General features: G+C 36.6%; 1 protein-coding gene and 1 non-coding gene across 2 annotated transcripts in view; one reads left to right on the top strand and one right to left on the bottom strand.

Annotated features, from left to right (window-relative positions):
- The window catches only part of SEMA3D (semaphorin 3D), a 200649-nt gene that overhangs the window by 88192 nt on the left and 89320 nt on the right, over positions 1 to 23137 (bottom strand). The window contains 1 exon segment of the mRNA XM_034667196.1: positions 17209 to 17369. Within this exon segment, the coding sequence (XP_034523087.1) occupies positions 17209 to 17369 (161 nt within the window).
- LOC117795501 lies at positions 2027 to 2131 on the top strand. The gene has a single exon (XR_004619559.1). It is a non-coding gene; the product is annotated as a U6 spliceosomal RNA (small nuclear RNA).

The following is a 23137-nucleotide window of genomic DNA, read 5'->3' on the forward strand; positions in this document are numbered from 1 at the left end:
CATCAGAGAATCAGGTTTTTGATTAGTGGGTAAATGTTCTACAAAGATACCCAAGCACCGAGAATTTGTTGAGCGCCAGAAACTGATTTTAACAAATCTTCTAATGTCTGTTTATAAAGGATATTTTTTCCCAAAATGTTGTCTCACTTTTCATCATTTATCTTCAATCTCATAATGTCTAGACCCTGTTAAAAAAGGAAATTATCCTTTAATCATTATTATAGTACAGTAATTCTAAGATAGTATCACAAAGATAATTTTACTTCTTAACATAAGCCTTAAAAATAAAGATTCATTAGGAGTATATACTGGCTTATTTTGACACAATGCTGTCAAGAATTCAGGAATCACAAATAGAATTACCTTAATAACAACAACCTAGGAGATATCTGATGGTCTTCCAGACTCAAAACATTTACTTAAAAGGGGGGAAAATAATCATTGTAGTTGTGCCAATATTTGAAAGCTATCATTTTAATTATGATTTATAGTGGGATTTTCTTTTACTTACCACCTAGTCATTAGAATAAAGGGTCTTTTAAAAAATATTCCTTTTAATTCTTTGTTGGTAAAGAATTTACAGAAGCAAAATTCACTTAATTCAATCTAAAAACATAATCAAGCAAAACAATAAGTAAAAACAAAAAAACCCACAAACTTACATGGGGTTGGCAGAAATATGTTTAAGCAGTATTTTTGTTTTTCAATAATGTTTTGAAGTGGCATATATGTGACATATATATCACTATCTCTATTTCTCCATCTATATAAAAGTCTTCCACCACTTTCGTATTTTTCTAGTCAAATTGTGTGTGCGCATGCGTGAATGTATATGTGCATGTGTGCACGGTGTGTGTGCGTGTGCATATATGTGCGTATATGTGTGCATGTGTTTGTAGGTGGATAGAGAAGGAGAAGAGAGAGATGCACACAGAGATACATCGAGAGAGAGATATCAACTCTGCATATAGAACAACAGAATTTATGAATAATTCCAAGTTTCAGCATGATTTACAAAAAAGCCCAAGAAGGACCCGAGATCCTCAGATTATTTCAGTACTGAATATTACCATATTCAGTAGCCCAGATTATTTCAGTAAAAATACAATGTCTACAAAATCTATAAAAAGCCCTCTTGATTACTAGGTAATGTGAAGTTTTGAAGCAGTGGTTATTAACATTCTCATTACTTCTGAATTTATTGCAATAAAATGACATGTACATTTCCTTGTACTTTGGAGCATGGTACACGCAGTGTCAAGCTGTATTAAAAACTGCATGAGCAGGACAAACAAAACACATACCCCTAAAGCTGACGCAGCTGTACTACTCCCTTAGAAAGTTACGCATGGATATTTTTCTTTCACTTATCAAAAAGAGACATACCAGAGGCAGAGATGCTACTTGCATCATTGCCATATTAATTGTCCTGAAATATTCCCATGGAACACTAGTTCTTAACTAGCGTTGTGTGATGTGCCAGAGGCAGCTTGTAAGGCTATCATTTTGGCGGAGAGTAGTCTTTGGAACCTTGGTGCTTAGATACAAAGGATCTCAAATATGTGCAAAGCTTACCACTGCTCTCTCTACCCACATGGAGGACAGATGTCAGAAATCAAACATGTCTTTTCTGTGGATCCAGATGAGTGAGAATTTCTCTCAACATAATTATCCAGGGTGTAACAACTAATTGAACCACTACTAAATAATTAGGGGTTGCAAATTAATTTTAATTTGAGTGCTAATCTTATAGATCAAGTTAATAACAGAAAACTACTCTGGGAAACAAGTAAATAAATTTATAAAACTTCTCCACTTGGAAGTGACAATTTATTGGTTAATGTTTCAAAACAGGTATGACTGATAAGTCAGTCTCCATGTTCTGTAATTTATTGATTTAACCAAACTACCATTCTTATGTTGTTTTCATAACATTTCACAATTGAAATAGAACATTTCCAAAGGATTCATTTGTGTAAATTACACTTGGAGGGATCAAATATTAACGTCTAAAAATATATATGTAGTGCTCACTTTGGCAGCACATTTACTAAATGGAATGATACACAGAGGATTAGTATGATACCTTTGCAAAGATGACACATAAATTCAACACATATTATTTTTTTTATTTTTTTAAGTTTTTAAAATTTATTTGAGAGAGAGAGAGATTAAGAGAGAGAGAGAGAGCATAAAGTGGGGGAGGAGCAGAGGGACAAGCAGACTCCCTGCTCAGCAGGGAGCCCATTGTAGGGTTGGATCCCAGGACCCCGAGATCATGACCTAAGCCAAAGTCAGATGCTTAACCAACTGAGCCACCCAGGTGTCCTCCATATCGTTTTTTAAAATATAGTAAGAATAAAAAAACATACATATATATATATATTTTTCTTTCAGAGTTATAGAATGTAGATCACCAGTATAAGAGATTAATGAAATGAAAATTGTCCTCAGTGTCACTTCACATATGCTCAGCTGTTATAAACTTTTATTTTAAACACATTTTTAAAAGAGATTTAATATTAATTTCCTTATGAAAATATAATGGGAGCTGCATACATTTAAAAATACAAATACAATCTGATTATCATATATTGATTTTATTTGCTTATCTCTATCCAAAATCCAAAATGTCTTTTGTTTGTTGTTCATTCTTTGAAGCAATTTTACATCCTTTTGAATATAAACAGGTTAGAAAAACTCACAAGTAAATACTGTAATGTCTCTAACAATTATTGTTTCATTCATAACTTATAACACATATTAACAGTTATCACTCAGTAAGGTGAAAATGTCAGGCACTTTATTTTTAATTATTTAATCTTAGGCAAGCTACAGAAATATTCAAATAATGATAAGTCCTATAACAACATCTTAAGGAAATTCTAATTATATCTGCTCTTTGTTACATCTTCGGAGAAGCAATTTAATTGACTCAAGTTAGCCAGTGCAAGGCCAGTCAAATGGCCCTTGGCCTAGTTCAGAGATGCCAAAACTGAATGGAATACACAGAAGGGAAAGTTACAACTTGTTCATAAAACCTAATTAAGGACAAAAATTCAGAGCCCTAAAAATCCAGATGGGCATTTCTATCAAAGAACAGGATTCAAGTTTTTGAATGGCTGTAAAAAGAGTTGGGAAAATGTTGGTCTAAATGCCATATGATAAAGGATTTGAAACAATCAAGGGAGCAAAGACTGCTCTGGGTTCCAGGAACAGAGAGAGGTAAGAGATCTAAGCTCAAAGAATGAAGTACTGAAAAATAAAGACAACAGTACTAAAAGTAGAGCTTACATGATTGAAACTGGCTAGGGGGGAAATTGTTATGGATGGGGAGTTTTAACTCTTAAGTTTGGGTATGATCTGCCCATGTAGTTTCCTTCATGAAGTCTTGGGTGAGAACTGTCTCTCCCTTTCCTTTTTTAGGACTCAACTCAAACTCTCTTTCACAGCTAGCTTTCTTCCACCCAGTGTCTCTCTCTGAATGCTAAAACACTTGTGTTTACCATATCCATCTGCCACTTTCCTTCTGCAAGTAAATTAGTTTGGGACCCTTTCCTGGGCGTAAAGATAAATGAAATGCAATGGAATTAGAATACTAAATTTGAGTCCCTACTTCACAGCTCATGAGCGGCTAATGCTGTGCTTTCAAGTATTATCTCAATACTACCCTCAGAATGAATCTGTTCTACTGGGAATACATCTGACCTCCTCTGGATGGTCCTTTCTTATAAAAAGTCCATTTTAATATCACTTCCCCAGAAAAGACTCTGAAGACCAGCTGAAGTAATGTTTTTCATCTTGCCATTTGCAGCGATGTGGATGGAGCTAGAGAGTATTACGCTAAGCGAAATAAGTCAGACAAAGACAAATACCATATGATTCCACTTATACGTGGAATATAAGAAACAAAACAAACATACAGGAAAAAAGAGAGAGACACAAACCAAGAAACAGAGTCTTCACTATAGAGAACAAACTGACAGTTACCAGAGGGAAGGTGGGAGGGGGATGGGTGAAATAGGTGATGCGGATTAAGGAGGGCACTTGCTGTGATGAGCTCCGTGTTGTATGGAAGTGTTGAATTAGTATATCATACATATGAAACTAAATTACACCCCATATTAACTAACTGGAATTTAAATAGAAACTTAAAATGAATGAATAAATGAATGAATGAATAAATAAATAAAGTTGGGGGATTTTTCCCCCAGGATTATCACTACAGTTTTTAACAACACTTAGATGATATGTTTTTGTTTCTTTTTTCCTTCTCCATCAAACACTCCCTTTAGAAACTGGAGGCACCATAAGAACAGAGACCTAACCAGTTTTATTCTCCCCTGGATGTCCAGCATCTGGAAGAGTGCTAGAGATACAGTAGGAGCTCAATAATCACGTATTGCACGAAAGTGAGAGGAATGCTCTTGCATCATGAAAGCAGTTTTAAGAAATCCACAAATGGATGGGTAACTTGGAATTTGTGGTGCAGTCACATGTGAATTGGAGTGCAAGTATGTTTGTGGATAGATTTTATAATTCTGTACAATATATAGGTCACAGTGTTCATTATCTTCCTAAGTACATGACTTAAATATATGACTCACTGACGTTTAGTGACTACCGCTTTTGAGTGACAAGGAGCATTGCTTCAACTTCCTACACTCTTTAGTACCTGGCACAGTATCACATGCATAGTAAGCACTCAATAATTATTGAAAAGTGATCTGCAAAGTTTCCTTTAAAATTACAGACAGAGAAGGAGTTCTTGTCAGAGTTCTGGCAGAAGTCTGACAACATCCTGACAGTCCGTTACAGTGACCAGATGGGACCTGCACATCGGCACCCAGGCCGGGGAGCCAGCACATCCATGAACGAGGCGATTGTTCACCTCTGTGGTTAGTAGACAGCATGTGCTCCACAGGCACTAGGAACAGATTAATCACCATGAAACTAAGCAGGGTGCCGTATAACAAAAGTTAATTTATTGGGATGTCCACATGGTTTCCAATGTTTATATTTTCTTAATTTCAAATATTAAATAAGAATAAAAAAGGTGGCAATTCTCTTTATCAATAACTTTAATTTTAAATGAGAAGTTATTTATTCTGAGACTTTCTCCCTAAATAAAAGATTCACAGGGTAAAGCATTAGAGGGGAATGTCTTATTCAGCCATGATGTGAGTTNAATTATTGTTTCATTCATAACTTATAACACATATTAACAGTTATCACTCAGTAAGGTGAAAATGTCAGGCACTTTATTTTTAATTATTTAATCTTAGGCAAGCTACAGAAATATTCAAATAATGATAAGGTCTATAACAACATCTTAAGGAAATTCTAATTATATCTGCTCTTTGTTACATCTTCGGAGAAGCAATTTAATTGACTCAAGTTAGCCAGTGCAAGGCCAGTCAAATGGCCCTTGGCCTAGTTCAGAGATGCCAAAACTGAATGGAATACACAGAAGGGAAAGTTACAACTTGTTCATAAAACCTAATTAAGGACAAAAATTCAGAGCCCTAAAAATCCAGATGGGCATTTCTATCAAAGAACAGGATTCAAGTTTTTGAATGGCTGTAAAAAGAGTTGGGAAAATGTTGGTCTAAATGCCATATGATAAAGGATTTGAAACAATCAAGGGAGCAAAGACTGCTCTGGGTTCCAGGAACAGAGAGAGGTAAGAGATCTAAGCTCAAAGAATGAAGTACTGAAAAATAAAGACAACAGTACTAAAAGTAGAGCTTACATGATTGAAACTGGCTAGGGGGGAAATTGTTATGGATGGGGAGTTTTAACTCTTAAGTTTGGGTATGATCTGCCCATGTAGTTTCCTTCATGAAGTCTTGGGTGAGAACTGTCTCTCCCTTTCCTTTTTTAGGACTCAACTCAAACTCTCTTTCACAGCTAGCTTTCTTCCACCCAGTGTCTCTCTCTGAATGCTAAAACACTTGTGTTTACCATATCCATCTGCCACTTTCCTTCTGCAAGTAAATTAGTTTGGGACCCTTTCCTGGGCGTAAAGATAAATGAAATGCAATGGAATTAGAATACTAAATTTGAGTCCCTACTTCACAGCTCATGAGCGGCTAATGCTGTGCTTTCAAGTATTATCTCAATACTACCCTCAGAATGAATCTGTTCTACTGGGAATACATCTGACCTCCTCTGGATGGTCCTTTCTTATAAAAAGTCCATTTTAATATCACTTCCCCAGAAAAGACTCTGAAGACCAGCTGAAGTAATGTTTTTCATCTTGCCATTTGCAGCGATGTGGATGGAGCTAGAGAGTATTACGCTAAGCGAAATAAGTCAGACAAAGACAAATACCATATGATTCCACTTATACGTGGAATATAAGAAACAAAACAAACATACAGGAAAAAAGAGAGAGACACAAACCAAGAAACAGAGTCTTCACTATAGAGAACAAACTGACAGTTACCAGAGGGGAGGTGGGAGGGGGATGGGTGAAATAGGTGATGCGGATTAAGGAGGGCACTTGCTGTGATGAGCTCCGTGTTGTATGGAAGTGTTGAATTAGTATATCATACATATGAAACTAAATTACACCCCATATTAACTAACTGGAATTTAAATAGAAACTTAAAATGAATGAATAAATGAATGAATGAATAAATAAATAAAGTTGGGGGATTTTTCCCCCAGGATTATCACTACAGTTTTTAACAACACTTAGATGATATGTTTTTGTTTCTTTTTTCCTTCTCCATCAAACACTCCCTTTAGAAACTGGAGGCACCATAAGAACAGAGACCTAACCAGTTTTATTCTCCCCTGGATGTCCAGCATCTGGAAGAGTGCTAGAGATACAGTAGGAGCTCAATAATCACGTATTGCACGAAAGTGAGAGGAATGCTCTTGCATCATGAAAGCAGTTTTAAGAAATCCACAAATGGATGGGTAACTTGGAATTTGTGGTGCAGTCACATGTGAATTGGAGTGCAAGTATGCTTGTGGATAGATTTTATAATTCTGTACAATATATAGGTCACAGTGTTCATTATCTTCCTAAGTACATGACTTAAATATATGACTCACTGACGTTTAGTGACTACCGCTTTTGAGTGACAAGGAGCATTGCTTCAACTTCCTACACTCTTTAGTACCTGGCACAGTATCACATGCATAGTAAGCACTCAATAATTATTGAAAAGTGATCTGCAAAGTTTCCTTTAAAATTACAGACAGAGAAGGAGTTCTTGTCAGAGTTCTGGCAGAAGTCTGACAACATCCTGACAGTCCGTTACAGTGACCAGATGGGACCTGCACATCGGCACCCAGGCCGGGGAGCCAGCACATCCATGAACGAGGCGATTGTTCACCTCTGTGGTTAGTAGACAGCATGTGCTCCACAGGCACTAGGAACAGATTAATCACCATGAAACTAAGCAGGGTGCCGTATAACAAAAGTTAATTTATTGGGATGTCCACATGGTTTCCAATGTTTATATTTTCTTAATTTCAAATATTAAATAAGAATAAAAAAGGTGGCAATTCTCTTTATCAATAACTTTAATTTTAAATGAAAAGTTATTTATTCTGAGACTTTCTCCCAAAATNCTAAATAAAAGATTCACAGGGTAAAGCATTAGAGGGGAATGTCTTATTCAGCCATGATGTGAGTTAATAGAACTGGAGTCAGAAGCTCATTCAGACTTATAAAAGCATTTCTGCTTATACTCAGCATAAAGCAAGCAAGTACAGGATCCTCATGTATGAAAACCCTCTTGTTTTAGACTTCCTTGAGGAAAGGGAAGTAACAAAGCACTTTTCATGCATGCTACGCAGAGAAGGGTGTTTAAATATTCCACTAAAAAATTATTGTACTTAAAATTACAAACTCATTTAGCTTGGTTAGTTTCTTAATATAAGTGCTTAAAAATAGGGGCACAGTGATGAATTTCAAGTAACTTAATTTTCATAATCACATACTGAGTTGATGTTAAATAAGGAGAAAAATAGTACAAAAATTGCATTATGATTGTTAAGTGGAAGAAAAATAACTGTGACATTTATAAACATGGAATTACTTTACTAACATCTACTAAAAAGAAAAAAAAATCCTCTTAAAGTGTCCAAGTTCTAGCTTAAGTGTTTTATGTTTATGTTTATCGAATGTTTTCTTTTAAATAATTCTGATTATTTTGTGGTTAAATAAGCAGCAGAGTCAAGTTCTGAAGCAAATGTGGGGACTTAAATTTTAGCAAGGCAAAACAAAGTTGTGTCAACTTATTTCACAAAAATATGGGGTTATCTTAAGCAGGCTATGTAATGCATATATTGCTTTTGTACAATGCTTTTTCATCTTAAAATCCATAGGAAAACTTCCTTCCCCCCCCAAAACATATTTAGTATTTTTTATATTAAAAACAAATATAAATAACTTTAAACAGAAAAATTTAAAGTATTATACTGTTTTTTCCTTGAACACTATAAGGTTAACTAATAGGTTTTAGGTTTAGGTTTTTAAAAGATCTTAGCAAACACAACAATTCTTTGAACATTTTATTTTATTTTTTAATAGTTCTAAAAAGGTTATTTATTTATTTATTTATTTATTTATTTTAGAGAGAGCGAGAGAGCACAAGCAGTGGGGGGGGGGGTTAGAGGGAGAGGGAAAAGCAGACTCCCCACTGAGCAGGGAGCCCAATGTGGGGCTCGAGCCCAGGACCCTGGGATCATGACCTGAGCCGAAGGCAGATGGACTGAACCACCCAGGCACCCCTGAACATTTTATATACAATATTTAATTTTGACACAAATGAGTTTCAAGAGAAATTATTTTTTAATTATTTAAAAAGGAACAAAAATGATTAATATTATCTCAAAATGAAAGTAAACTATCTGAAGATCAATTTCAAAGATCATTGAAAAATGGAATCAGATTCCAACGGAAATCTATGGAAAAGCATGGGAAACAAGATGTAAAACAGCATATGTTTTGTTTGAGGCTATTAATAGTCAAAAGGTAAATAATACTAATAATAACATTAACATTTTTCTTTTGGTTGCCTCTATGGTTCTGGTTTGTATACTTTAGGAATGATACATAAAGAAGATGCCCATTAAATTTGGAGATAAAACAACATCCTTTTGAGGGCTCATTTTATGGCTTTGGTAGTAAGGCAAAATGTTAAAAGAGAAGTTTTTGCTGAGTAAAAATGCAAAAATGAGATGCTAGGTCAAGAAGCAAAAATTTTCTATGTAGGTGGCCAAGAATCCTATAGATAATTTTACCCACGTTCAGCCACAAATACTTGGAAACTGGAGATTAGAAAGTTTTTTCCTTTCCCTAGAGAAGGATATTTCACCTGAGGAGTAGGTGCCAGGAAAGGAGCTTTGATGGGACCTCAAGAAGCACCTGCTGTTGAACATGTAGTTGGTGGAACATTCTAGACTAATGCCTAAAGGTGAGAAAAAGACTGACAAGCTGCAGGAAAAACAGAGACCAGACTCAGTGGCTATACTGATATCAGCCTGAACTTCTCGAGTGTATCCAGGAAAAGACACAGGATAGTTTTCCATGAAACAAATGGGAGCCATGCTCACTCAAAAATGGGATGGCACGAGGTCATGTTAGGTCCTGTTCAAGAATGTTGAGTGAAAAGATTTCAGAAATTAATACCTGGTCAAAGTGCAATCCATCTCAGGATAAAAAGTGGGAGCATACCAGTCAGAGAAGAAACGTAGTCATGCTTATCCAGAGAACTGCAAGGGAAAGAACTCCAGAAAGAGGAAATTTCCCCAAAACTTCCTAAGACGGCTTTGAAAGAAAAGTCACCTTCAAACATCTGACAAGGCCAGAAAGTTGAGAAGTGAGGTCCCTCTGACAATGACAGTAGAGTAAACACTTGTCCAAAACCCTCTCCTCCTCCCTTCTCCTGATTTGACTAAAGGGTCATAAACTAAGTTTAACAAGCTTCAGGAAGAGGAGGAATGCTAGGTAGGGATGAAGAAAAGTCTCTGAACACCTCCCTGCCCGGAGTCTTCCCTCACATGGCATGTCCAAACAGGGACAGGTAGAAGGATCAGAGGTTCAATGTTATATGAGGTTGAAAGTTTTATTACATCAGACTGGACCTTGTAATTGCTAGATAACAACTGCCTGTACTACCTAAGAGTGACCTTGAAAACCATGGTTGCCTGCTGGAGTTATCAAACAGGTCCAGAGAAGAGTTCCACAGAATAGATTGAAAGGAATTGCAGGAGGTAAAATAAAGTTGTTTATTATTACACTCCATGAGTTGACATACCAGTCATTGTTAAGTTAGTAGGTAAAATAAATAATAACTATAGTCTCAGAGTATGTTTATTTCTCATTGATCTACTTGTCTGCCTCTATAGCCCACTTGAAAAAGAAAAAGAGAGAGAGAGAGAGAGGGGAAAAAAAAGGAAACCAAGAAACAAATCCTTGAATAATATGAATACAAAAGCAGTACTTAGTTTAATAAATCATCCCCTTTGTGACCTGTTTGTTTACAACCTGGTTTAGAGATTCACTCCACCCATGCATGGTTTGAACTGCTTCCAAAGTGAGTAATATTTTCAGATGGAAAGATCCCAACAATTCATTAACTCAGAAGTCCAACTAACATAACCAAACAGAGTACTGGATATATATAAATAGATAAATATAAATATAAATATATATAGCATATATATATATATATTACTGTTAACTATGACTACATTAAAAAAATGAGAGAGAGACAGAAAGAGGAGAGAGGAGAGACTTTCAGCTTATATATATAACTCCTGGAGTTTACATAGAGAGGGCTCTGGATTTTATATGGATTATTACTAGGACTACTTAAGCCTGGTTGAGGTGGAGAATATTCATTTGTAGTCAAAGTGCCAGATGTCTCATAGTTTAGAAACATTTGTTTAGAAACCGTAGGCCCTTAATTCATATAGCACAAATGTCAAAAACTCATTATTATTACGTGTACATGAACAGGTTTCTGATGCATCACTTATAAATTAATGATAAATGGGTGCAAATGTCCGTCCACTGATGACCATCTTTCTTGAGGACTACTAAAATTATTTTTTCATATACTTCCTCTGACTCTACAGACGGTGTAGGATGTTAAGGACTAGGCCAGAAAAATCTAGTATCTTTAACTTGAACTGTGAGAAATATACACATGGAAATATATATAGGGAAAAACAACATTACTCAGTTTCTCCAACATGTTTTTCCTCCATCCTAACTGAATAAGGAAACAATAAACTGCAAGCTCCAAATATAAATGCAAACTATTTTTAATTAACCAGTTAACAACAACCCAAATCTTACCCACCCATCTTGAACTAGCTCAAATCCTATGCAAATGTGACAACAGCAGACACTCAACTTATTTTTTTAATGAAAAAACGAAAAAGAAACGCTGACTAAAGTAGAACAAAAGAAGAAAAACACACAAAGTTCAGTCACTAAAAAGTATCCCAGGGGCACCTGGGTGGCACAGTCTGGTAAGTGTCCCACTCTTGCTTTTGGCTCAGGTCTGATCTGAGTGTTATGGGTTCGAGCCCTGAGTCGGGCTCCATGCTTCGTGTGGACTCTGCTTGAGTTTCTCTCTCCCTCTCTGTTTCCCCACCCCCAGTCTCTCTCTCTAAAATCAATAAATAAATCTTAAAAAAAAAAAAGCCTCCCAAGTTTTACTTCTACAAATGCATATAATTGGATTCAACTCCAAAGACTGACAAAACCAAATCAAAGGAGAATCATTTTGGGTATAATTCTGTTAAGATATATATTCAGTGATGCTTAAGTGATATTTAGTTATTTGATTTAAAAAATATGTTCTCTGTACATTATTTAGTGGATAATGCTAACTACTGGTACCACAGAATAATTATGTGGTCTTTAATTCTTTGAGTTCAAGTATAATCTTACTCTCTCCCAACAATGTCACTCTTCCAATTCTTACAATATTGAAGGGAGAAAACTTACACAGTATCAGAAAATTTGAAGAGATCTGCAGTAGACCAGAGTTCATAAAGCTTACACATATTATAGAGTCACAGAGAACTTTTACAGTGGCAAATGAACTCTTACATAAGCAAGAAAAACAAAGGTCAGCCAATTTTTCGATTTTTACCATGTTGGGTGGAGAAAAATAAGTCACATCAAGGATATTTATTTGTAATGAATACTTTCCAAGGCTATCTCCTGAAAGAAAAATAAATCCTCCCAGATAAGTTCCTTGTAGAACTAGCTAATCTTTATAATTCTCTCCAAATAGGCAACATATACTCTTCTGTTGACTGGCTGAGGAAGCATTTATATTTGCCTCAGGTAGCCTAAGTTAATGAGAAAAAAGTAAGTCGTCTAAATAATTTTTTTTCAGAAAATTTGTTTTCTATTCCCTCTCTGTAAGTGTAGTGATCAATGTGATTGATTCCTAAACACTTCTTCTGCCTAAGGTAGTTGATTGATGTGTAGCAAATCGTGGTTACAACACCCCTATTTTGAGTTCAAAAATTGGAATCGACATATTTCTGGCCAATGATATGTGAAGGTTCTAGAAAAGTTTTATTGCTCTTAGGAAAGAGACATAATAAGTGATGATCTTTAATCCCTTCACATTTTCTTTCTGAATGTGACCCCTGAAATTGTCACAGTCATCTTGCTACCAACCTAAGGATAATGTCAACAAAGAATGGCAGACAGAAGAGACAGAAATAACTGGGTCCTTGATAACGTCATTAAGCAGATGATATTCCATCTCTGTAGCCACCCAAACTCTGGATATTACTTAGTAAATAATATAATTAAGTCCTTAAATTTTAGGTGTCTTTTATTCTATGTGGACTGCATGATAAATTGATAAGTATAATACATTAGTCTCACAATCAAGAGAGAAAAAGATAACAAAATTGCCAATTCATAAAAATTGAAGAAACACATTCTGCAATGTGTTTTATGTGTAAGACGCTGTACTAACTGTACTATGTGCTAAAGGAGAATCAGAAGTCCATGGAAAATAGCCCACTCCCCATTCAAAGGGTAGAATTTGGATGGGGGATGTATTTATTTATACCAATGAATAATGATAATTCTATCAAGTAGGACAACTGACATTGATATCAAAATATATAATGCTCTAGTAAACACAAAGGATTGTCATGGCTCCTAACATAACAGGGAACCTTGGGGAGCAAAAGGCAATAAAAGGGTAAAATTCAGTAACTGCCTTCAAAATTCAGAGGAGTGAGATGAGCAAGAAAGTGAATGGCAATTTCAGGAAGCTTTGGCAAAGGCACAAAACTTGAAAGGAATTTATTTTGAGAGGAACTAACAGAGCAGACTGAATAAAAGAATGAGGGAGAGGAAGGGAGAGAAGCAGAAAATAAAGTGCAAGTGAGGGAATAAAGAAGAGTGGATAAAAATAAGAGCGGAAACAGGGAGAGCCTTAGAAGTTAACAGAAATCTGGAGTTCATTCAACTTCATTGGAAATCAAGAACTCCAGAAGTGTATAAACAGAGAAGAAATATGGTTAGATTTTTATTTGTTTAAGAGATAACACTGATGGTCACGGTGAATGGATTAGATAGGGAGAAAATGGAGATTCCATTTTATAAGATAAACTCAGTTGAATAATGGTATTATCACTTACACTACAGGGAAATATTGAAAGGCTTGCCACCTTATCAGTTTGACCTGTCAGCTAGGGCTTTACTAGGTCTGCATCACAGCTCAATTCTTTCTTATCTAATACTACTTCCCCAGTGGCCCTCTCACACGTGTTGATCCCAAGAACACTCCCTTACAAATACCCTATAAACTAATCTCTCTCTCCTGATTGGCCTCTGGGAGAATTCAACCTATAGCACAACAGTAAGAATGGTTTCAGCTCCAGGTCCTTCCCTTGGAATGGGATCTCACATTGGGCTGGTTCTAATTATTCCATTTTGGAATCGTGTTGGGAAAAGGAAATGTCCAATGAATGTGCGTTATCTATCCTGAACCTGTCCGTTGGAGGGATCCACAGAGTATTCCCTAGCTGAAGAGAGAGTCCTTATGGACCAACGGTAGAAAAGCCTACTTGAAGTGAGAGGTATCCTATCCCATGTGTGCTTACACTTGCCCCTAAATCTATTAAAACCCAAAGAAATTGTCCTTTCTTTCAAGAAAAGATCAGAATCTTATTCCTTTAATCTAAACAATAACAAAACAACAACAAAACAAAACAATACCCCAAAACACAACACAAACCACTTGGTGTACTTAAATTTTACTTTCTAGAGAGTAGAAATGTCCTGAAAGGTTTAATTTCTAACTCTCTTCCTCTACATTCACTTACACCGGTACCATTCATCGTAGAAGACTCAAAATCTCATTTGAACAGAGTCAAGATAATACGAAGGATATTTCCAAATATTTGTTACTGAGTTCATTTGGTAAAGGACGTTGCTATAATTCTGGTGATTCCACACTAAAGGCCTGTGGCAAATATGAAGTAATCCTGGCCATTTTTCAATAGGCACATCCTTGTTTGTACAAACACTTTTCAGTAAACATATATCCTACATTTTGACACTTCAGTGGAATACTTTCTAAAGATTTTTTTTTTTAATTTGCCAGAGGAAAACATCCCCAAAGAGTCACTCCTAACTCAATTACGTGTTGTAGATTGCTCTAAGTCTAGAGAGTACAAAGGACATCCTTCAGGCCCACAGAGTCCCAACATGTGTGGTTTCTTCCACAGAGAAGTTTGGATTTTTGCCGAAGGGCATAGAGCCAATGCAAACCACGTAGGTCTAAACACTGCTAAAGCACTCCATCTTGACACTTAAACTTGCTACTGTGAAGTACCTTTTAGCACTGGAGTGATTTATATAAATTTTCAATGTGGATACCTACATAAACATAAATTATCTCCTTTGTATACATAACCTCTTCATGAATTATACATTTTATAAAGACAAAAGAATATCAGTTGGGCAGAAAATCTCTAGTACAGACCCTAATTTTACAATGTGTTCAAATAACCATTTATTTCAATAACATCATAAGGGAAATCAATATTTCATAAACATTTATTTTATTAAATATTAGCACATTTCAAGGATGGAATGCAGCCAAAGAGAGATTTGCTTAAAATAGTCACAGAAGGAAGTTATGTTATCAGAATTTATTTTAAGCAATGATCTAATACACTCATTTCAGATAAATGAACTTTTTCTTCTAATCCCTGAAGGCAGAGAATAGCACAAGAACAAATTCCCTTAAAAGTATGAATTGCTTTTTGTTATTATACCAAAACTGAGACATATTTGGAAAAATGCTTTGTTAGCTATGTAGCAGTTCTTAAAGCAAAACTGTGAAACTAAGATTTTCCTTGGTGGCTTTCATAAAAGGAGTTATCTCCTAAGATATTTACTGATGATTGAGATATTAGTTGATATCATCAATAGGCTCTCTGATACAAATACTTTTTTAAAAAAATTAGTAAGGAAAAAATGTATCCTTAAAAATAAATGGAATGGAACTATAATGGCAGAATGAAGGTAAGCTTTTCAAATTCTAGCACATAATTCACTGCTTATCAAACTACAGAACAATATTTTTTTAAGAAAATAATCTTATGAGCTTGTAAGTGTATTTGGATTATCACAAGTCAAGAACAACTACTGGCAATATTTTACCCTCACACTTTCTTCTAGAAACATCTAATACATGCATATACATTTGCATCCAACGACTATTTCTTTATCAAGTCTGAGCACTCATAAGAGATATCTCCTTTTCTTTTGGTGGACCTCAAAAATGGACAGAAGTACTACTTAAAAATTAAATTACTAAAAGGCAAAAAAAACCCACCACATCATTTCTGATGCAGCATTAAGAAAGCAATATTAACACATATGGAGATAAATATTTTTCCTATGTAGACTACAGCCCTTAGTCCTGATGATATTCAAATAACTGAGCAATGAATATTTAGTTATTAAAGCATTTCAAAATTAGAGGTTTAAGTTAAAGTGGTCATTGTAGGTGAAAGCTATTTGAAACTTCAAAGTCCTATGATGACTTATAAACAGCTCTTTATGAATGGAAAGAATTCTCCATTAATTTTGTATTGGTGACTATTGATCTGAAATCCTGTAATGGCTCCTAGTATTTTTTTTTTTTTTTTGCAATTCTTCTGAAAAAAGAGAGACAGAAAAACAATCTGTCTCATAGATGTAGAATGGGTCATGTACTATGTCTTTTCATCAGTCATTCAATCCCTTCCAGTCTTGGCATCCGTCTTGGCTTACACAGATATTGGTATTTGCTAAAGTAACAGCTGATCATAATTTATAAGGCCTAAACTGTGGCACTCTTTCCTTTGGGTATCGTGTTGCTAACTGAAAATGTAAAGCACAGCAGAAGTTGCCTTTTGTTTTTTCAGTAACTAGCATATATATTTTTTTTAGTGGTAGATTGTTCTTCATGAGCCCATAGTTGGGAGTATTATTAATCACCCTCTGAGTGTGATTGGGCCATAGGAGAAAACTGTTCAGTTAAAATAAAAGAGTGTGGAAAAAAAAAAACAGTATGGTGCTAAAATACCACCATAGTCACACTGTCAATTTAAAATATGGTTATTTGATAACTTTAAGTTAATAAAAACTTAATTTTACAATAATTGCTATAGATAAAAATGTTAATTATTGATAAATAACTCATTTGCCAGATTTTCAATCTAAACCATTGCATTTCTCTTGTATAATCCCTTTCATTCATATCATCATAGGTTTTATTACTAGGCTTATTCACTCTTTTTTTTTTTAAGATTTTATTTATTTATGTGACAGGGAGACAGCCAGTGAGAGAGGGAACACAGCAGGGGAGTGGGAGAGGAAGAAGCAGGCTCCCAGCGGAGGAGCCTGATGTGGGCCTCGATCCCAGAATGCCGGGATCATGCCCTGAGCCGAAGGCAGACGCTTAACGACTGTGCTACCCAGGCACCCCTATGGTTATTCACTCTTAACAGAGAACATGTATATGTACTTAAATACAGAAAAATCCAAAAGGTGTATCTGAAGCGAGGTGTTCTTTTAATATATTTTTTTTGGACATGAAAATGACCTAGTGCATTTGACACTGAGTCACTTAAAACAAAAGAAAAGAAAGGCATGGATGAAGATAAATGCATATTCAGTCAACTACATATAAATAAACTGACCTTCTTAAAATTTTTGTTTAAGTCAACCAGACTGAGCAGGAAGATGTGGTCCTTGGCTCCTACAAGTAGCCTGCCCCTCTCCTCATCCAACAGAATGGTTTGGAAATCCAGTCCTTCTGATGAACCCAAAAAGGGAATGCAGCTATTTGAAAGCAGCAAGTCTATGGGAAAATAAAAGTGGAATAGAAAGAAAAAATTAATTCGCAAAATATTTATTTGGCTCAATAAATACATTTTTGTACTCTATAAATGAATACATACAGCACAAATGCTCGAATTTAGATAAAAGCAAACAATGTACAGTTTTAAGCACACACTCATTTAGAAATCAATGTGATTTATGACATCTGTATTTTCTTGACACAATATTGATCTTACGTATGAAAAAATGCAAAATGCTAAAATGAATATCAAAACAAATGCAAAATATTTCACAACTTTAGTCACCTTCTTAAGTTATAAATTAAAGCTTCAATCTACAGTACATTTGCAAACTGGTTTAAATCAATCAATTAATGCAAAGTAAGCCTCAGACGAAGTATGTGATAAACCTCAGAGCATTTCTTCACCTCCTACTTTAGATAAGGTTAAGACTCATGACTGTGTTTGGAGGATTATACTGTTCCTAGTTCATGTATTCAGGAAGTAAACTAAGAAGCCAAATCCAAGAAAATGGATTCTGAAAGATATATGATCCCAGTGATGGGATCAAAATTGTAAAGTAGGAACGGGACCTTGAAAATCAATTAATACAAATTCGTGATTTTATAAATGAAGGTATTTAATTCCTCCAAGGTGAAGCCACATGCCCTAAAGTCAAAACATCAAGTTGTGGTAAAGCTGATAATATAATCTCAGTCCCAGTCTCCATTTCTCTTTGACACTTATCTGTACGTCCTAATTCTTTTTTTCATTCATAATTGCAATATGGACAGACTCCTATTTAAATTTAGGTCTGGGTTTACAGAAACCCAAATCTTTTCAATAGATTTTGCCAAATACTTGTCATACTCTCTCATTTTCTGTAACTGTATAATATTAAATACCATAAAGGAATAATATCACTTATTACTTGTTAAAGTCCATTGGGTGTTGCTGGACTTTAAAACTAAATCATTATTTTCAAGTAGTCATTATTAATCGATGAGAAAAATATAAAGAGACAATGTCTCAGAAATAGTTATCAAGATACTTCTAAAATGTTTCATGGCAGTTTTTAACCTCTATAAAAGGCATCTCTGAGTCTTTGAAATTTAAAGCCTATATATTCCATACATCAACTGCAGGCTTTATTATTATTTCATAGTTTGAGAATTCCCTTCACTCTTTTTTCTAATTTACAATGGTTAAATGTTATTTCCTTTATTCAGCAAGACAGATTTTGATCTTAGTTTTGACAAAGCAAAAGGCGTATGCTGAAGAAAATATGATACTATCTGAATTCTCAAGTGAGTGTGGTCTTATTAATGTTTATTGAATCATGCTTTATGTATACTGGATAGAAGTCTGAACTCTACACTAATTATTTTCTATTAAGCTAGATATAACTTTAATAGTTTTTCAGACCAGCGACACATGGAACAATATTTTCTAGCATCTCCAAATACAGTAGGACTGTTATTTTTGTAGGACTCATATCCAATAAACATTTCATACTAACTATAATGCAGAACTGAGGAAAGAATAATATAAACTATTAATAAATCATGGAGGTGTGAGGAATAAAGGACTTAATATATGATCAGCATTAGAACGGTGCCTGGCACACAGTAAGTGCTATACAATTATCAGCTGTTACAATCATGATGACGTATTTTTTAAACTTTCTACAAAATCTATAAAAAGGAAGTCATTGTATTTGCCAACTCATATAATTGTTAGGATGACTAAGGAGATAATTTATATAAGGTTCTTAAAACAACAGCTTGAAGATATGAAAAATTCAATAAATATTAACTGTTACTTTGAGTATGATTATTAAATTCTAGTTTGGGCAAAGTATGTTCTATCAAAGAAGAAAGTTATCCTGTCTTCCATTAAACCTGAGTTGTGAAGATGAGAACTTCTCTGTATTTTTTTAATAATACTGGACTAATATTAAAAAGCTATTCAGGGAGTGCCTGGGTGGCTTAGTCAGCTAAGTGTCCGACTCTTGATATCAGCTCAGGTCTTGATCTCAGGGTCCTGAGTTCAAGCCTCACATTGGGCTCCACACTGGGCATGGAGCCTACTTAAAAAAAAAAGCGCTATTCAGTCCACAAATATTTATAAGAATCTATTACGTGTTAGGTATTGAGCATGTGGTTAAGGTTGTGGTCATGATTAAGCCCTGCCTTCAAAGGGCTCACAGATCAATCCATAAACAGATACATATACAAAATGCAATATAAGTGAAATAAATCCTAATACAAGTATACACAAAAGAAATCTTTCAAGTAATTGTGCATCACCATATAAAAGAAGATGATTATTGACCACAGTGTTGAAGGACAAATGGAAGCTTTACAGGAAAGATATAAAGAAAAGTTTATTCAAGGCAGAAGAACATGGGAATGTACAAGGGCATATATCATCATACGTCACACTCACACACTGCATTTAAAAAAACTTTTTTAAAGATTTTATTTATTTGAGAGACAGAGAGAAAAAAAGCAGGGAGAGGGGCAGAGGGAGAGGGAGAAGCAGGCTGCCACTGAGCAGGGAGCCCAATGTGGAGCTCAATCCCAGGACAAAGCAGACACTTAACCGACTGAGCCACCCAGGTGCCCTCACGCACTGCATTTTTAATATGTCTCCTACTCTGCAGTGTGAGCTCCTTTAGCACAAAGACTATGTCTAATTTATCTTTGAATCCATAGCACTAGCTCAGTGTCTTGGAGACAAATTAAGTACTTATTAAATATTTGTGGAATTGAAGTATAGTTCAGTAGGCTAGAACATACAGAATATGTGAGGCTGGACATCAAGGCAGCCTCCAGATAATCAGAGCTGAAAATGGCACACTGGGGAGTTTGGTTATCATCTCAGTAACCGGAAGCCACTCAAATATATTACACAGAAAAGCGACAAAGACTTTAACTGAGTGTTGGAAAAAAAGTCTGGCTGCAGTGTTCAGGATGGATGAGAACTGGAAGAGTGGGAGCAAGGAGACTACCCAGAAGTTTCTAAAAGATGGTAAGTCCCTGAATTACGAACGGCAATGCCAATGAAGGGAGCAAGATGTTTAAGGATCTTGCATCTCATTTGCTGTTTCTACTGGTACCTCCAGGAAAATAAAGTTGAGGTAGTCATTTGCTTTCTTTCTTTTATAACCAATTCTATTGGGTTTAGTTTCAAATGTGACAAGGAAAAACAGCTGAGAAAATAGTGACTAACGTAAAGTATTATCATTTCAAAATGATTTAATGTTGCCTTGTGACAATGTTAGCATCAAAACGATTAAAGCATGCTTCGCCAATCCTTTGTAGCCAAACTAAATAATTAGACTTAGGCATTACATATGAAAATTTCTCAGGCTGACGCATACATTTTGAAAAGACCTTGGGACAGGGATTGGAACAGGTTCCCTCTTCCCCAAGCAGCTTATCTTTCTTGCCTTTCTGCCAAACCAAGCAAAGTCATTTTTGTTTCCACAGGATCATCAACTAAAGCCCAGGAAAAAAAAAAAAAAACTCAACCAGGGTGGGGATGGGGAGGGAGTTAAGTCCAGAGTCTGCCATCTTCACACCTAAAGCTAATATGCTCCCAGGATTTCTGGAGGCACAAATGGATGCTGGCTCTGCAGGCTGAAAACTCATGAATGTTAAAGGCTAAAAATTTGGCAATATATTTCAGAGCTTTATTTTTTTCTTCTCCTAAACTGGCAACTCTCAGACATGTAATTTTTAAGACTGTCCACAGTTTATAATTCTTTTGAACAGAAACTCTGGACAGTGGGGTGAGCATGTTGCTTCATACATGCCATTCAGAGGAGGCCTGCTCTACATACTCAGCCAGCCTCACCTCTCCTCAGACAACAGCAGCATTTACCTCTAGGTCCTAAATGCATTCTTTGTTCTATCTACCTAAACCTTTGACCTAATCCACCATAATCACGCCTTCTAACTGTTCTTTTAACAATTCATTGTCCTATTACCTTATTCTCAGTTTGCAGTGTCACTCAATGTCCCAGGCCCTCAAATTCCCACTCTTGGTCTAGCAATATACTTTTGGAAAAGCTACAAGATGATTATTTCTGAAATAAATGAAACAAAGATTATTAATTTATTCCACTAGGGTAAATATGGAAATCATTCCCATGATGGATTTTTTTTAAAGATTTTTATTTATTTATGTGACAGAGAGACAGCCAGTGAGAGAGGGAACACAGCAGGGGAGTGGCAGAGGAAGAAGCAGGCTCCCAGCGGAGGAGCCCGATGTGGGACTCGATCCCGGAACGCCGGGATCACGCCCTGAGCCAAAGGCAGACGCTTAAGAACTGCGCTACCCAGGCGCCCCTTATGATGGATTTTAATCAAATGATGACAAAAAGTGTTCATGCTCCATGATCGATGAACCATTGCAGAGTAACAGGATGGTTCTGAAGATCAAAAAACCCTATAAACAACATGATTTTTCCTATGTCTGTATGTGCGTGTGCATTTTTCTGAAGGGTATGTCCAGAGTCTTCTTCATCAACATCTCCTGGTACCTCTCCAAAAGTCACAGAAACTGTAATGACCGTATTTAGAATAATTTCTCATTCTAGAACAAAAAAAGTGAGTCACGGAGTCCGTGAGCCGGGAGCGTGCACCACCAAGCATCTCACGGAGCTCCTGAGCTCCGGTGTGCTCACTGGATCGAGGCTGAGACCGGGAGCTCCGGGAGCGTCCGCGGGGCGGCTGGCGGCCGGAGGGCCACCTGCACGGGGGAGCAGGCGGACTCGCGGTCAGCACCCGTGAGACACCAGACTGAGACGGGGAGCTCCGGGAGCCCGCGCGGGGCGGCTGGCGGCGGGCGGGGTTGGAAACACAAAGGACAGAGACGTGCCGGCCCTGGAAGTGAGGGCTGGGACGCCGGGTGTGGGGCGCACAGCCCGGGATGCTGCAGGGTTGAGCAGCACCAACAGAAACAGAGTTAAAGTGGCCAGAACATCAGTGGAGAACGATCCGCGATCCCTCTGTTCTGAGACAGAGGCTGAATTTCAGCCGCTGCTGCTCTCTCAGAAGAGGCATAGCAAACCGCCAGGGAAAGCCGCCAGAGAACAAAAGCCCGGAAATACCGGCTCACAGGGTGCCCATCCCCATCCCCCCTCGCAAGGGACACAGAGACTCTACCCAAACAGGGTTTTCTGAGTACCTGCAGGCAGGCCCCTCCCCCAGAAGGCAGGCTGAAAAATCAAGAAGCCCACAACCCGGAGCGCCTGAGTGGCGCAGTCACCAAGCACCTGTCTTCGGATTAGGGTGTGATCACAACGCTCCGTAAGGAGTCCTTCATCGGGCTTCTCCACCGGGAACCTGCTTCTTCCTCTCCCACTCCTCTGCTTGGGTTCCCTTTCTTGCTGACTGTCTCTCTCTCTCTCAAATAAATAAATAAACTCTTTAAGGAAGAAGCCCACATCCCTAAGATCTCTATAAAACAAGGGCGCACGGCCTGGGTCCCAGTCAACACTTGGGCTCTGGACAACCCTGCAATCTCTCTTCATCAGAATGACGAGAAGGAGAAGTCCCCCCCAGCAAAGAAAAGATAATGAGTCTGTGGCCTCTGCCACAGAATTGGCCTCGGCCACAGAATTAATACATATGGATGTATCCCAATTATCAGAAATGGAATTCAGAGCAACAATGGTCAAGATGATGAGTAAACTTGAAAAAAGCATCAGAGAAAGCGTTGCTGAGAATATAGAATCCCTAAGGGCAGAAATGAGAGCGAATCTGACAGAAATTAAAAA

This window comes from Ailuropoda melanoleuca, chromosome 1 (assembly GCF_002007445.2).
Source record: "Ailuropoda melanoleuca isolate Jingjing chromosome 1, ASM200744v2, whole genome shotgun sequence".
In the NCBI taxonomy this organism is placed as follows: Eukaryota; Metazoa; Chordata; class Mammalia; order Carnivora; family Ursidae; genus Ailuropoda; species Ailuropoda melanoleuca.